The sequence below is a fragment of the Hypanus sabinus genome, chromosome 24, assembly GCF_030144855.1.
Source record: "Hypanus sabinus isolate sHypSab1 chromosome 24, sHypSab1.hap1, whole genome shotgun sequence".
Classification (NCBI taxonomy): domain Eukaryota; kingdom Metazoa; phylum Chordata; class Chondrichthyes; order Myliobatiformes; family Dasyatidae; genus Hypanus; species Hypanus sabinus.
Genome location: NC_082729.1, coordinates 25,333,183 through 25,350,995, shown reverse-complemented (window position 1 = coordinate 25,350,995; position 17,813 = coordinate 25,333,183). Strand labels below are relative to the sequence as shown.

General features: G+C 39.9%; 1 protein-coding gene across 1 annotated transcript; it reads right to left on the bottom strand.

The window, feature by feature from the left end:
• Positions 1-16,446: 16,446 nt before the first annotated feature.
• LOC132380709 (C3a anaphylatoxin chemotactic receptor-like) lies at positions 16,447-17,346 on the bottom strand. The gene has a single exon (XM_059949697.1). It carries the CDS (start codon positions 17,344-17,346, stop codon positions 16,447-16,449), a length of 900 nt encoding a protein of 299 aa, XP_059805680.1.
• Positions 17,347-17,813: the final 467 nt, after the last annotated feature.

Below are 17,813 nucleotides of genomic sequence, written 5' to 3'. Positions count from 1 at the left end.
TTTCACATTCATGTTCCCATCCAAACATATCTACCTCCACGACCACCTCTTTCAACGCATTCCAGCCACGCACCGCACTCTGAAAAAATTATCTCACGCTTCAGATCTCCTTTGATCTTAGCTCCTGTCAGATTAAATGCACGCACTCTGGTACAGGCCATCTCAGCACTGGGGAAAAAGATACTGTCTGTCTACTCCATCTCCGGCTCTCATCACCTTAGAAGCTGCTTCTACCACTACCATCATTACTATCTTTATCAGCACTACTACTATTATTACTACCAGTATTTGTACAGATACACTGCAGAAAAAGGCCCTTGGCCGAAGATTCAATGCCTACCATTTTCCCATGTTCACCAATATACGTCCATAAGAAATAGCAGCAGAATTAGGCCATTTGGCCCATCGAGTCTGCTCCGCCATATTAAGTTTCTGTTCAAACTCCATATCCCAGCATGCCCTGACCAATCCAGATTCTACTGCCTTTAAAGTAGGTAATAAATAGAGCTGCCCGCGGTACTGAATTCCACATTTTCAGTATCTTGAAATCCCTCAGTATCTCCCCTCTAAAAGGACTGCTCTTCATTCTGCGTCTGTGTCGCCTGCCCCAACATACGAAACAGTATTACTCCGGATCGACCCTATGGAGGGCTTCCAACATTCGACAGGGTTCAATGAAATCACCCTTCATTCTTCTGCATTTCAGTGAGAAGCCCAGGACCATCCGCCTTTCCTCATCTGACAAGCCTTTCAACCGCAGAAAGCTTGAGGCTCAAATACATTAAGTGATCACTTGAGCGTAATTGGGTGGGGCGGAAGGGCTTGTTACTGGACTGTATCTCTAAATCGAATTAATAATTAATCTGAACTATCTATTATATTCAACAAATCTTTTCTGAAGATAAATTAAAGCCTTCCTCTCAATGTTTGTTCCCATAATGGGAAAGCGTTTCTGACTGTCCGCACTATCTCTGTGTCTATTGTCTGAATTTCTTTTGTCAGGTCATCTGTCAACGTCTTCGACCTCATGGAAAACAAACACAGCCTCTGCAATCTCTGAAGTTCTCCTCACTGAACTGCATGTTGACAATCCCACTATCCTGCCTTCACTGATAACTAAGCTATCCCCTGATAAACCTCCCTAAAGTAGTAAGATCTGAAGTCACATTTCCAAGTTAATGTAAATCCCGTGGAAATTCATCTCAGCTTTCCCTGGAATTTCCGGCTATGTCCCCGGTCCTCAGCAGTTTTGGATACTTGCACTCAAACGTTAAATTCTCTTGAGCGCACGTAACTAATCTTGAATAGGACCTGTGCAGCGAAGGACGGTGGAATTCATCGGTGCTCGAGGTATATTGACGAGTTGTTGTTTTTTCTTTTGTGCGGAAATTTGAGGCTGATTTTTGAAAATGTGTGTTGTTTACTCTGGATGAACCGACGAGATGAGTTTGTCCACCTTGGTAGAAACAGTCTGGGTTTGAAGTTCCAAGAAGCTCAATATGAGGAAGTTGAGGTGTTGACGTCATGAGATAATAACTTACTGAGAAAGCAGTGAAAACCAACACATTTCCTTTTAGTTTTGAGAAGTATATAAAGAGGCCACGTTGTTAATTTCTGAAATTAACCCCATCTGCTATAGAGCATGCGCGGCTAGAGCAGGACTCAATTACTACATTTCCCAAGATCCTTCACATCGGAGCGCATGCCCTGTAAGCAACAACATTTTAGACTGCATTCAGCAGGATCCTCCACCAAAATTGCATTTTCACTTCAGGAAAGTCGCCGTGTGCTCGTGTCTGCCGTCTCATTTCCTAGCGGGTGGAGTGGTATTTACTCCACCCTACCCCTCTGCTCCTCTGAGGTGCAGAGGCATCCAGTCGAGGTGTATCAACCAAAAGATGCAAGTGCAGCCAGTTGTCACTATTGGCAACGGCTCTTCTCCCTTCGCCATGCTTGGGTTGGAGGCGTTGGCGCGACCACTGTGTGGAAGCGGTCGGGTTAGCAGAGGCGCAATGGCGGGAGATACAAATGAGCTGAGTGGTACTGTTGGGACCTGCCACTGAGCAGAGAATAGAAACACAGCAGGAATTAACCAAGTACTTTAAAAATCAGAGTCGGCTGGGTAGCGGCTTCAGAAGTTCGTGGCCCCACCCACTTGCCTAGTGCTCAACCCCAGGGCGAAAAGCAGGATTCGCCCACTGCGTGAAGTTGTAACGTGACTTTTTGATTTGGGGAATTTCAACGGTGGGTGTTGACATAGTATTATTTAAACGTATCATTGTTGTCTGTCTTATTATCTCCTCATTATCACTGCATGTATGATTAAACTCCAATATCTGTGTATTACAGACAGCCAATAAATACTGAAAGAACGTGTGTGTTGATGAACGAAAACACATCAACTCCCCCCACCCTAACCGGCACGAAAAAGAAAAGAAACAAAACTCGCAGACAACAACACTAGCCCGCAGTAAAAAAAACTACAACAATTAAAGTCCCATACACAATGTTTCCGATCCCTCACTTGTAGCAACCGGGGCAATGGCATCAAATCCCCCAACTGCTCCTCTTATACAGAAAAAGTAATTGGTCAGACCCCCGGCAATCAGCTGCAAGAAAGAAACACCGAAAACTGAATAAAAGCAATATAAAATTCATTCCAATAATCATATTAATCTCAAAAGAAGGAAAACGTCTTTTCATCTGCGTAAGAGGAGAGTATCGCACAAATACAGTCCTTCTGTAGGGAATTGACACCGACTCCGGTCCTAACGCTGCTGATTCGGCGCCGACGGTTGCTGACTGTCTCTGTCGGGAGCCATTGCTGACCACCTCCGATTTCGCTGTGTTCCTCTGTACTGGCCCTCCACAACAGATGGTGACGCAACCAGTCAAAATGATCTCCATAGTACATCTATCAAACTTTGCCTGTGCCACCAGGTTCTTTGGGACTGCGCAGCGTCGTAGATAGTGTTGAGATCTGAGCGTATTGTAACACCTGAATTTGATATCTGTTGTTTAATAAGACTTGTTAAAGAATAACAGTTCTTCATGGATTTTTTTTTTTCTCGACTGACTCGCTCTTCGTAATTCAGTATCCGGCGTTTTCTGTTCAGACTTCATCAGTTTATTTTGATAGGCTCGGGGATTCCATGTTACTTGTATTATGTTAGTTGACACCGAATTAGAGCTAATAGCGGGGTCCCGATTTTGGGAGTTTTACGTCTCACAATGACAATCGGCCAAGCGACTGATGTTCTGTTGTAATTTTAATGAATAACCCTGGTCATCATCTCTGCATTGGGAGTCTCTATTTCCTCCACACTTGTGTGCAACATTGCCAGCAGACATACGACTGCTAGAGTGATTGGTAACATGATATCCCCTTGAATTCCAAATCAATGATCCAAATGACACACAATGGGCAGAGGCTTACAATAAATCATGTTTGGTTTAAATAATTCACACTTGTTTCGTGCTCAGAATCCCAAAACTTTTAATTTTTTTACGCTCTCATGGAGCATTGAAGATGTTCCTTGTCATCCTTACCGGCAACAATGATGTAATCGAAGTTCCCGGGCGACCTTGCAGAACGTCATCCACAGCTCTCCGACAGAGTACACGTGCAGGTCGAAAAGCAAGCCTATTAAGCGATATGGTCCTTTGTAAATGTTTATGGCAAGAAACATTTTGGACTTTTCTTCCACCTCTATCTACAAGTAGGCCTCAGCCAGGACCACTTTATGAATTGCTTCCCTCCAGAAGAGTTCGCCAAGATATTCTCCATCCTGGGCAAATAGAATTGATAACACTTAAGTCGTGGATTGATGGTGACACAGGATAGGACGATGTTAAACAAAACAAACAAAAATAGCGTGCAGTAAGGAAGGGCAGCGAGATCTATTGGCAGCCAACAGGGTGGGTATAAGTGCATTAGCAGTGCAGAATCAAAAATGGTAGGAAATACAGTCCTCAATATGTTATATCTCAATGCACGGTGTATATGAAATAAGGTAGATGACTCCGCTGTTCTATTACAAATTATCGGATACGATATTGTGTTCATCACTGAATGGTGGCTGAAGAAAGTGTGTAGTTGGGAGATAAACGACCAAGGCTACTCATTGTATTGGAGGGATTGGAAGGTAGGCGGAGGGGGCGGCGCAGCCCTGATGTTAAAGAATGGCATACATTCAGTAGAACAATCTCACATAGTTTTGGAAGATGTTGAATCCTTGTGGGTTGACTTATGCAACTGCAAGTGTGAAAGGCAGAATACACAGGCCTTCCAGCAGCAGCTGGGAGCTTACATCAGGAAATGGAAAGGCTTATCAACGGGGCAATGTTATAATCGTCCATGGAGATTTCAACATGCAGATGGATTGCGAAAATCAGGTTGGAAATGGATCTCAAGAGAGTGAGTTTGTAGAATGACTACGAGATAGCTTTTTCGAACAGTTTCCCGTTGAACCTGCTACAGCTGAGCTATACTGGGGGTAATAATGGAGCTTAAGATAAAAGAAACTTTAGGAGTTGAGCTCAACTTGAAATTTGATAGGGAGAAAGTAGAGTCTGATGTAGCAGTATTTCAGTGGAGTAAATAAGTTACTTGTCGAGTCAGGAGATTACACGACGGATATATAAAGTGGATGCAGTGGATGCTGTATATTTGGATCTCCTGAAGGCCTTTGACAAGATGCCACACATAATGCTGCTTACGAAATAAGTGCCCAAGGTATTACAAGAAAGTTACTGGCATGGTCAGTGCATTGGCGGATTGGTAGGAGGCTGCAAGTGGTAATAAAACGACACTTCTCTGATTGGCCGCCGGTGTCTAGTGTTTTTTTTTCTGCAGGGGTCGGCGTCTGGAACTCTCCTTTTTGTGTTGTTCATCAATAATTTCGATGATGGAATAGGTGGCATTGTTGCCAAGTTTGCAGATGATACGAAGATTGATGGTCTTAGTGTTCAGGAAACAAGTAAGATGCAGAAGGGCTTAGATGAGCAGGATGGGCAAGACAGTGTCAAATGACATGTAATGGTGGAGAATTCAAGGTCATGCACTTTGTTAGTTTAAAATATTGCGCAGACTATTTTTAAATGGGGAGAAAATGTGAAAATCTGAAAGAAGTAAAGAAGGGCTAGCGTTAGAAAGAGCTCAGAGGAGGTTCACAAGGATAATTTCAATAATGGAAAAGTGGTCATTCGAGGAACGTTTGATAGCTCTCGATGAATGCAATCTCATTAAAACCTTTCGCATATTGAAAAGCCTAGACTGAGTTGATGTAGACAGGGTGTCTCTCATTACAAACAGGAGAAAATCTGCAGATGCTGGAAAACTAAGCAACACGCACAAAATCCTCGAAGAACTCAGGCGGCCAGGCAGCATCTATGCAATAACGTACAGTCAACGTTTTGGTTTGAGACCTTATGACAGGACCGAAAGAAAAGATGAGAAACAGATTGAAAAGGTGGCGGTAGCGGGGAGAGAAACACAAGGCGATATGTAAAACCTGGACGAGGAGGGATGAAGCAAAGAGCTGAGAAGATGATTGGTGAAAGACAGGGGTCGGTCCCCAATTTTTTTTTTTGCACCGCGGAGTGGTTTAATATTGACAATATTCTTGCGGACCGGCCGACGGTGGTGGGGGGGAGGGGGGTGCAGGTGTTCAACAAGGGTTGCCAACTTTCTCATTCCCAAATAAGGGACAAAAGTAGCAGTCAAGTACTTGTGCTTACCCTGAAAAAAGTGTACCATGACCATGATGACTTGCACGGACACCTGTTTGCGTATGCATGGCACGAACATACATTACGTGCGCATGCGTGAACGTGCCGATTTTTTTTCTCTACAAATCACGTTTTGCCTTACTCTTCCAGATTTGTTAAGTGAAAGTACAATTTGCATACATTATTTCTACTTTATATAGGTTGTGTATTTATAATATCATATCATTCCTCTTTTTTTACTATCTGTTAGTGTTATTTTAGGTTTTAAGTGTTATTTGGTATGAATTGGTCGGTTATTTCAGGTTCAACAGTGCGTGACAGGGAATGAGTAAAGGTGCTGCTGACTCATATCGTTTCTTATCATTAAATCATATCGTTTCCTCGCTTCAGTCCAGTGTACGGTTTTCCACTGTTTGTATTTGAGGGGCCTAGTGGAGACGTTCTGGGCATCACTCATATATCAGAGAGATGCACAAAGTCAACGAGTGTACCATGAGGATTATTGATGTACAGTCAGCGACTAACCCCTTCCTGAGAGTTTGAACGAGAATTGCTATTTTACTGTGACGTCCCACATCATCAAGGCTTTTTAAAATGTTTGTTCTTCACACCATTCCCTGGAAAGTTCAGAGTCTGCAGTGGGTGAAAATCCCAGCTGGTACACAAAGCACCAACAATCATCCCACGGTCAAAGTAACTTCTATGACATTTTGATGTGATAAAGTTTCAAATCTAAGTAGGTGCTACACCGTACCTAAGGGTGACCTGCAGCTGAATGGGTCGATAGGTATTTCCACCCCGCTGCCTAGGAGGATGCTGAGCTCTCGTTTAAGAGAACGTTTCATAGGACTTTGGATAGATGACCAGGGAATATTGTTGAGGGGGATGATAAATCAGAAAGGATGGATTGGTTGAGAAATCTCGATTGGTTGAATGGCCTCATTCTGCTTCTATCTTTGATGGTCCTATGGAGTTTAAAATGGATTGGAATGAAAGGATATGCACCGTTTAAATAGACTAATCTAGGTTAGAGTTGTGTTTATAGGGAAATGGTGCGCTCTATGACCTGCTCTTGTGTTTCATTGTTCAATATTCAGTGTTCTGAACCCATTGTGCAATCGTCTCCGCTCCAGGCCCCTGATGCAAAGGGGGAGGACACTCTCGCTGAAAAAGCTCCATACCGTCCCCACCAAAATCGCTTGGCCGAGGGCAGGCGAAGGAGTGTCCCTGAGATGTTGTCTCTAGGGAGACGACGCTTTGGAATTACGTTGCCTAACGTTTAATACGAGCTAATGAACCTTTATATCCACATTTGACAGTTTAATTTAATTGTTAATCAAGCATACGTGAATACAGCGAAACGGAACTGCGTTACGCTGGGGTCAAGGTACAAAATACAATACCAACATCAACACATGACAAAAGGTTATATAGGTTAGCAAGTGCACATATGATATCTGAAAATACAGTCAGGCAGAAAAATATTGTCTAAGAATATATTTAGTAAATCCATGAATGTTGCAGAATTCCGAATCAGTATGTGAACAAGAGTTTCATAGCCACTGCATGGTGACTATCAGTGCTTTCTTCCTCACTGGAACGCAGTGTCTGACGCTGGTCGTGGATGATGGGGGGGTGCGTAAGTGGAGCTGTCAAACCCAGAACATTGATGAACAAAGAAGTAAAAAGAAAAAAAAGATAAACCCAAAAAAAGAGAAAAAAAAAAACAAAAAAAAACACTAACCAACATGGGCCATTGAATAATATTAAGTACATATACCGTAGTGCCCATAGCTTCGAACTTCCATCCAATTGATTAAGGATAATATTTAGGAAAGGATAAGGTTTAGGAAAAGACAATTCAACTCATGTGAAAATGTTGAATTAAAGGTCTCCAAGTCTCTTCAAATTTAACTGAATGTTTAAAAACCACACTTCTAATTTTTTTTCTAATCTCAAACAAGAAATAGTTTGAGAAAACCACTGAAATACAGTTGGAGGATTAATTTCTTTCCAATTCAATAAAATAGATCTTCTAGCCAATAATGTAACAAATGCAATCATTCGTTGAGATGAAGCAGATAAACGATTATTATCCGTTATTGGTAAACCGAAAATTGCAGTAAGAGGATGTGTTTGAAAATTAATATTTAAGACTTTTTAAATAATACTGAAAATATCTTTCCAAAAATTTTGTAAACAAGGACAAGACCACAACATATGAGTCAATGAAGCAACATCAGAATGACATCTATCGCAGGTTGAGTTAAGATGAGAATAAAATCGAGCCAGCTTATCCTTAGACATATGAGCTCTATGTGCAACCTTAAATTATATTAGGGCATGTTTAGCACGAATCAGGGATGAATTTACCAATAATAATGTTTTCCCATTGCTCAGTAGATATAGGACAATGCAACTCTTCTTGCCATTCCTTCTTAATTTTTTCTGATACATCTAACTGTAAATTCATGATCTTCTTATAAATAATGGCTACTAAACCCTTTTGATAAGGATAAAGGGCTGAAATTCCATCTGTAATGTCCAATGGACACTCTTTCGAAAAAGAGTGTAACTCATTATACAAAAAATTTCTGACTTGCAAATATCTAAAAAAACGGGTTTTACGTAAATTATATTTATTAGATAGTTGTTCAAAGGACATAGTGTTATCATCCAGAAACAGTTCACGAAAACATGTTATACCTTTTGTTTTCCATAAAAGAAAAGCTTGATCCATAGATGAAGGCCGAAAAAAATAATTAGATATTCTAGGACATGATAAAATAAATGTATTCAAACCAAAATATTTACGAAATTGAAACCAAATTCCTAATGTATATCTGACTATAGGATTAGTTATCCGTTTATTCAATTTGAATAAAGAAAAAGGAAGAGAAGATCCTAAGATTGAAATCAGTGAAAAATCTTGCACAGATTTACATTCTAAATTTACCCATTGTGGGCAAGTAGCTATCGTCCATTCTTGTTTCCAGAATATTAAATACCGTATATTGACTGCCCAATATAAAAATCTTAAGTTTGGTAAAGCCAAGCCGCCCTCCTTCTTAGGCTTCTGTAAATATTTTTTATCCAATCTAGGATTTCTGTTCTGCCACAAATAAGAAGATATTTTAGAGTCAATAGTATCAAAAAAAGTTTTAGGAATAAAAATTGGTAATGCATGAAATAAATATAAGAATTTAGGTAATATCATCATCTTAATAGCATTAACTCTACCGACCAATGACAAATATAGTGGAGACCACCTAATAGAAGGTTGATTAATTTAATCAATTAAAGGTAAAAAGTTAACCTAAAATAAATCTTTATGTTTTTTAGTAATTTTAATACCTAAGTAAGTAAAATACTCTGTAACAATTTTATATGGTAAATGTTTGTGAATTGGAAGTTGCATATTTAATGGAAATAGTTCACTCTTGTTAAAATTCAATTTATAACCAGAAAAGTTACTAAATTGAGCAAGCAAAGACGAAATAACAGGGATAGATTTTTCAGGGTCAGATATACATAATAACAAATCATCAGCGTACAATGATACTTTATACGTCTTCTCCCCACGGGTATTACCCAGAATATTAGGTGATTCACGAATAGCTATAGCCAACGGTCTTAAAGCAATGACAAATAGTAAAGGACTTAAAGGACAACATTGCCTTGCACCACGAAATAGCTGAAAAAAAGGGGATCTTTGATTATTGGTAAAAACCGAAGCTAAAGGTTTATGGTATATTAATTTAATCCATGATATAAATTTTGAACTAAAATCATATTGTTGCATTGTATTAAATAAATATGGCCATTCAACTCTGTCAAATGTTTTTTCAGAATCTAAAGAAACAACACATTCTGGTATTTTAGATGAAGAAGTATAAATAATAATAATTTTCTAATGTTAAAAGATGAATAGCGATTTTTAATAAATCCAGTCTGATCTTCAGAAATAATTCGAGGTAATATATTATCTAATCTAATAGTCAGAATTTTACGGAAAATCTTAAAATCCGTATTTAATAAGGATATAGTTCGATAGGATGCACATTCAGTATAGTCTTTATCTTTTTTAAGAATTAAAGAAATAGAACCTTCATAAAAAGATTGTGGTAATTTACCTACACTTAATACATCTTCAAAAATTTTACAAAGCCAAGGAGAAAGTATAGAAGAAAAAGATTTAAATAATTCTCCGGGAAAACCATCTGGACCAGAAGCTTTACCAGAATTCATTAAAAAAACAGCCTTTTCTATTTCAGACTCCGTAATAGGTGTACCTAAAATTATATTATCCTCAACAGTAACTTTTAGAATATTCAATTTCCTTAAAAATTCATTTATTATAGAAGAGTCCTTAGTGAATTCTGATTGAGATAAAGAGTTATAAAAATCTTGAAAGGCTCTATTCATCTCTTTGTGGTCGATCGTCAGAGTACCATCTTGTTTACGAATTCTAGTAATCTGTCGTTTAGCCGAAACAATTTTCTATTGGTTAGCCAATAATTTACCAGACTTATCTCCATGCATGTAGAATTGAGTTTGGACTTAATTAACTGATTTTCAATCGAAAAGGATAATAATAAACTATGTTCCATTTGAAGTTCCACTCTTTCTTTATAAAGTTCTTTACTAGGGGTCATTGAATAAATTTGATCAATTGCTTTGATTTTATCAACTAATGTTAATATTTTAGAATTAGTTCGTTTCCTAACTCCAGCAGAGTATGAAATAATCTGTCCACGAATATATGCTTTAAAAGTATCCCACAAAATTCCACTAGAGATCTCTACTGTAGAATTTGTTGCGAAACACAAATCAATTTGTTGTTTAATAACGTTAACAAAGTCTAAATCCTGCAATAAAATAGGATTAAAATTCCAAAATTTAGCATTAATATGTGAATCCGTTATTTTAATAGATAACTTCAGAGGTGCATGATCAGATATGGTAATGCAGTCATATTTACAATCAGTAACGTTTCTGAGCAAATGGTGATCAATGAAAAAGTGATCAATTCTTGAGTAATTGTGATAAACATGGGAAAAGTATGAAAACTCTTAGTCATTAGGGTGTAGAAACGACAAATTTCACAAATAGCTGAATCAATCATAAAATAGTTAATAAGAGAAGCCGATTTATTCGGAAGTGTTTGGGTAGGCTTGGATCTATCCATCACAGGGTTTAAACAACAGATAAAATCGCCACCCATTATCAGTCTATATTGATTCAGATTAGGAAAGGATGTAAATAAGCACTTTAAAAATTCAGGACAATCAGTATTTGGAGCATAAACGTTAACTAAAACAACTTTTTGATTAAAAAGTAGACCAGGAATAAGCTAAAATCTACCTAGTGGATCTGAAATTGTTTCATGATGTATAAAAGAAGTTGATGAGTCTATTTAAATATAAACACCTCTTACTTTGGCTTGGGAATTTGCGTGATACTGTTTGCATTTCTAAAACCTAAAAAAACGTTGACTATCCTCCTTCCTGACATGAGTCTCCTGCACAAAAATGACATTAGCATTCATTCTATGGAATACTTTGATTATTTTTCCGTTTGTACGGATGATTTAAACCATTAGTATTCCAAGAAACAAAATTAATAATCTTATCCATATTAACAATATTTATTACAGTTAACACATACGTTTAAAAAAAAGTGAACACATGAATCCGGAAGAAGGAAGTGAATTCAAGGAGAAACCGGAAGTCACGGCACTGCAACAATTTTTGTAGTTTCATATAGGCCCATGAAATAAAACTATGCAAAAAGCAAGCAAAAAAAAAAAAAAGAAAAAGAAAAATCCCCCTCCCTCCACACTCGAAACCCCAGGAAAAAAGCCAAAAAGAGGCAAGCAGGCAATCTAATACTAAAATTACCCCCGTGTCTCAAGACGGCAACTCAGACAAAAAAAACTGAAAAAATACAAACATCCCATATTATAAGAAAGGGTTAATATAACAAAAGTTAAAATATAAAGTTATTATTTTATATATATACAACAAAAAGGTTAAAAAATTAAACTGATAAAACATAAATAAATACTACTAAATTAGTATTTTAAATGAGAGTTTCAAACTTTCAAACTCATCAAAACGGATATGACGTTCCAAGCACTAGAGTCTGTCTGGAAGAAGAAACGCCATTTTATTATTTTTTTTTTAAGTCTTAATATTTAAATGTTAAAAATGTAAAAAGAAGCTTATACAAACTTAAAAAAGAAATCCTAATCAGTTATTTTCGTTAATAGATTAATAAAATATAAAAAATAATAAAATAAGTATATACCAAAAAAGAGAACTTTAACAATATATAAAAAAATACATGTCAGCCATACCTAAAAAAAACATCATTCTGTAAAAGATAGAAATTTATAAACTAATTATTACATTACTCAATCCGATAGAGTGTCATTGTTCCAAAAAAGCTTTGAGCATCCGCTGGAGATTTAAACAGCCGAACAGTTCCTTCTTCAGAAGTAACTCTCAGATGTGTTGTAAATAACAGCGCTTGCTTGTAGCCTTCCTTGTGAAATTTAGACATAACCGGTCTAAAAGCCATTCTTGCCCTTAAAACTTCAGGACCATAATCTTCCAAAATACGAAATTGGAATTCTTGGAAGTTAATCATACCCTTTTTCCGAGCGGCTCGAATCACTCGCTCTTTGATATAAGGGTAATGGATCCGAAGAATTACATGCCGTGGTTTATCAGAATGATAGCCAGAGATACGGTGTGCACGATCGATTATTGGAGGAGAGTCCAGAACTTCTGAACCGAAGACATCCATTAGAAGTTTAGAAAAGACACCGGTAAGATCAGCGCTCTCAATTTTTTCCGGAATCCCAATTAGCCGAAGATTTTCGAGAGCGATTTTCAAGATCAATAATTTTAGATTTATAACGATCCATCTGTTGAGAAGTCGATGCTTGCTCTTGTTGCAAAGTTTCGATAATATGTTCTTTCTTACGAGCGGCTTCTTCAAGTACCAAAATATTTGCTTGCTGTTTTTGTAGTTCCAGTGAAAGTGTTTTAAGTTCTCCTTCGAATGATTTTAAACGCTCATCAATCGCAAAAAGCTGTTCGGTAATGTTTCTCTCCAGTCACGCAAATTCATCTTTTATAAGCTTTACAATAGTTTCTAAAGTTATCGGTTATTTCGACTGTTTCGATTATTTAACTTTAGACATTTCAGCGAGTTGAAAATAGATCGAATAGTTAAAAAAATCTATATGTTTAAACCCCTTAGAATAAGTAAAAAAAAAGATCATTTAAGTGGTGTTTGTAGGTTAAAAATTCGTCAAAGGTTTGGAGCAAAGCCAAAAGCGGTTTACTCCATAAGCGCCATCTTGAGACCTCCTTCATGAGTGTTGATGAAAGAAAACACATCAACTCCCCCAGCCATCCCGGCACGAAAAACAAACAAATCTCGCAGACCCATTATACCCCCCTCGCCCGCAGAAAAAAAAAACAATCAAAATAACAACCGAATACCCTAACGGAGCCTCTCACACACAACAATTAACAGGCCAACGACCGCCCCCCACCCCCCCCCGCCAGCCAATCGGCCAGAAGAAAGAAACACCGAAAAACTGAACGAAACATAGAAAATACAGTCCAATAATTACATTAATATGAGAAGAGGGGAAACGATTCTTCATCTATGTAAGAGGAGAGTATCGGCACAAATACAGCCCTTCTGTAGGAAGTGACCGTCGACCACAGTCCGAATGCTTTTGTTTCGAGGCCTACGATTCCTTCTACGATTCGGGACTGCTAGAGTCATTGGTGACCTCGTATCCTCTTGAATTCTAAATCAATAATCCAAGTGACAGATAGTGGGCAAAGGCGTACAGTATATGTGTCGTGCTCAGAGCCCCAAATTTTTTAATCTCTTCAAAGGTGTCAGGGACTTTGGAGATGTTCATTGTCATCTCTACTGGTAACAATGATGACATCTAACTGCCTGGGAGACTTGCAGTACCTGGTCGATAGCTTTCTGCCAGAGAGCTTGTGCAGATCCTACTCCAAATCAAGCCTATTACAGTGATAAGGCTGTTTGTGAATATTTATGGTAAGAAATACTTTGGACTCTTCTTCAATCTCGATTTGCAGGTAGACCTCAGCAAAATTAACATTGCTGAAGTGCTTTCCCTCAGAAAGGTTTGCAAAGATAACTATCCTGCGCAAATGGCATTGCCATACCTTAAGTAGTGGAGTGATGGTGACTTTATAAACTCGTGTTAGAACGTTAGCAAGGAAGAAAAACCAAACAGAAATAGCGTCCTGTCAGGAAAGGCAGGCTGATGATTGGACATAATTGCAGTCAGCAGGGTGAACATCAGTGCATCAGAGATGCAGAATTATAAATTGCAGCAAATACAGTCCGCAATATGTTATATCTCAATGTACGGAGTATATGAAATAAGGTAGATGATCCTGTTACATTATTACAAATTATCAGGTAGAATTGTGTTCATCGCTGAGCGTTGGCTGAAGGAAGGTTGCAGTTAGGAGCTAAATATCCAAGGCTGTACTTGTACTACAGGGATAGGAAGGAAGGTGGAGAGGGTGGGGCGGCGCTTCTGGTAAAGAATGGCATCAAATCAGTTGAAAGATGTGACATAGGATCGGAAGATGTTGAATCCTTGTCGGCTAAGTTAAGCAACTGCAAGAGTAAAATGACTGTGATGAAGGTATTCTAAAGCGCCCCAAGAGTAACTGGGATGTGGACCACAGATTACAACAGGAAATAGAAAAGGCGTGTCAAAAGGAAAATGCTATGATAGTCATTCGGGATTTCCACATGCAGGTCGTTTGGAAAAATCAGGTTGGAAATGAATCTCAAGAGAATGTGTTATGTGTTTGTTGAACGCCTAGTAGATGGTTTTGTTGAACAGTTTGTCATTGAGCCTACTTTGGAATCAGCTATTCTGTATTGGGTACATGTAATAAACCGGAGGTGATAAGTGAGTTTAAGATACAAAAGAAAAAATGGTGAGTAGAGGTATTCTGCAGGGGTTGGTGCCGGGAACGCTTTTTTTAATGCTGTATATCAATAAGTTAAATGATGGAATAGTTTGAATATGATACGAAGATTGGTGGAGCGGGAGTTAGTGTTGAGGCAGATAGGATGCAGACGGAATCAGACAGATTAGGAGAATGGGCATGAAAGTGGCAAAAGAAATATTATGTTGTTCAACATATGGTCATGCACTTTGGTAGCAGAAAAAAATTTACGGACGATTTACTAAATGGGGGAGACAAGCGAAGAATTCAGAGATGCGAAGGAAAATAAAGGTTAATTTGGAGGTCGAATCGGTAGCGCAGAAGGCACATGCCATGTTAGTATTCATTTCGAGAGGTCTGGAATGCAGGAGCAGGAATGTGATGCTGAGGCTTTATAAGGAACCGGTGAGTTCTCACTTGTGTGTTGTGAACAGCTTGGGCTGCTCATCTGAGAAAATAAGTGCAGGCATTGGAGAGGGCTCAGAGAAGCTTCAGAAGGATGATTCCGGTAATGAAAAAGGTTATCATACGAGGAACGTTTGACAGCTCCGGGTCTGTACTGTCTGGAATTCAGAAGAATGAATCAGATGTCATTAAAACCCTTCAAATTTTGAAAGACCTAGACAAAGTTGATGTGGAAAGGATCAAATCTGCAGATGCTGGAAATCCGAGAAACACACAAATTTCTGTAGGAATACAAGAGGCCAGGCAACATCTTGGAAAAATGTACAGTCGAAGTTTCGGGTTGAGACCCTTCGGAAGAACCGGGTGGAAAAAAAAAAGGATGACTAAATTGAAAAGATGGGGAGAGGGGAGAGAGAAACACGTTAATACTTGAAACCGGGAGGGGAGGGATGAAGTAAAGAGCTGGGAATTTGATTGGGGAAAGACATCCAGGACTCGAGAGACATCCAGGACAGAAGCTTATGAAAGAAAAATACGGTAGAAGACGCAACCGAAGGAGGCGATGGGCAGGCAAGGTGACAGAGGAAAATAGAGAATGTGGAATGGTAGATCAGGCAGTGTATTATCGTTTGTCTGAGAAATCAATATTCATGCCATTTACTTGGAGGCTACCTAAATGGAAAAAAGTTGTTGTTCCTCCAGCTTGATTGTGGCCTCATCTCGACAATGGAAGAGGCCATGGGTTGCTATATCGGAATGGAAATTAGGCCGGCTCAAAGACAGCGGCGATCTGACAGAGATTAGGAAGATCATGCAATGCTCAGACAGAGAGTATATTTTCCCCAAATTTGAAATGTCTAACATCAAAGGGCATGCATTTAAGAGGAGAGGGCGTTGTTCCATAGGATATGCGAGGGGCAAATAGTTTACACACAAAGTGGAGGGTGCTTGGCGTTGTGCAGTCTGGGTTGCCGGTAAAGACAGATAGTTTAGAGACATTTCTGAGATATTTATGTCAGCAAAATGAGCTTAATGGAAGGATATTGAGATTGGGTAGGCAGAAGAGATTAGTTTAGTTGGACATTAATTTACTGATTTATATGATCCGGCACAGTGTAGGCCGAATGGCCTCACCCTGCGCTGTACTGTTCTACACTCTATGTTCTAAGAGATTAGAATAAGTTGCAGGAATACCTAGAGCGCTGATCATACCTGCCGCCGACCGTCCGCTGTGTCTGTGCTCAGGAGATATTACCCGGCTGAGGGCCGACGAGGTATTCCGTCAGACATTCGTATTTGAGGTGGAAATGCGGTTCGAAGTCTCACGCTGTAGCTCATGCTCGGCGAAGGCCAGCCGGAGCGAAGCAAACAGGGAGCGCCTAAACACCTGACGGAAATCGTTGCCGGCGAAGACGTAGATGAGGGGGTTGAGGGCGCTGTTGAATGAGGCCAGGGCATGAGTGAAATCGAACCAGTCCCCAGCAACAACGACGTCGTTTGGTAGGAGGAGGCAGACACTGAAGGGGAGCCAGCAGATCACAAAGGCGGCGACCGCGTTCACGAGCAGGCCTATGGGCTTCCTGGACTTAACGAACCTCTCCCCGTGCAGCCTCCAGCCAACGACGGCGTAACTAATAACCATAATCACAAAGGGGAGACCGAAGCTGAAGGCACCCAAAATTTGCATAGTACTGAAAGGAAACTGAAGGATGGTTATGACCCAGACCACGAAGCAGGTCGCACGTACCCAAACGAGGCGCAGATGTTGCTGGAACCAGATGGGCCGTGTAATAGCCAGGCAGCGATAGAGGCTGATCAGACATAACAGATATATGCTGGCAAAAGTGGTCAGGAGCATAATTGTATTACATATTATCGAAACGATATTGTCAATGTACTTAGCGATGCCGACCATGAGTAAGGGGAGAAGCAGGCAATACATCAGGTCAGCCACGGCCAGTTTCATGAAGCACACAGTGTGGGCCTTACTCTCCATTTTGAAGCCCGTCACCCAGATGACGGCTCCATTGCCCGGGACGCCAAGTAGGACGGTGAGGATGTTGATGAACATTGACACGACGGAAGGTGCTCCCCACTCCATGCTGAATCCACTGTCTGTGTAGTTGTAAGAGGAGAGATTCCCAGTGAGCGTCGAATTATATATTCCTTCAGAGAACGACATTGTCGGGTCTGGTGGTGGAAAAATTGTGGAAGTTAGAGGGGTGATGAATTGAGCGAAAAGCTATTTGAGGGGGGAAGGAGAACGAAGAAGGAAGGTGGCCACACGGAACAGAAACAGGGCACATAATATGGCAGTGAAGGCGGAGTAAGTCTGCTGCAGCGCAGAGACCACAATCTTCTTTCATTACTCGACTCTGGACCCTGACCGCCCAGAACTGTCAAACACCGTGTGGTGGCTGCCCGTGTTTTAGCCTCCCCCAGTGAAACAAAGTCATTCGGAGGCGTTCCCTATGAAGGGTATCCACCCGAACACCGCGGATCTGTGGATCCTGGATCAGCCTCTGCAGCCAGGGGAATATTACACTGGACTCGAGTGAGCAGGTTGCTACAAACACTAATACTAGTTCCTGATACCGTGTGGGTTTGCTCCGGGTACTCCGGTGTCCCTACATTTCACAGATATACTAG

What these genes read in the sequence shown, in the direction of transcription:
- LOC132380709 (XM_059949697.1), bottom strand. Translation starts at nt 17,346, where the DNA reads ATGTCGTTCTCTGAAGGAATATATAATTCGACGCTCACTGGGAATCTC.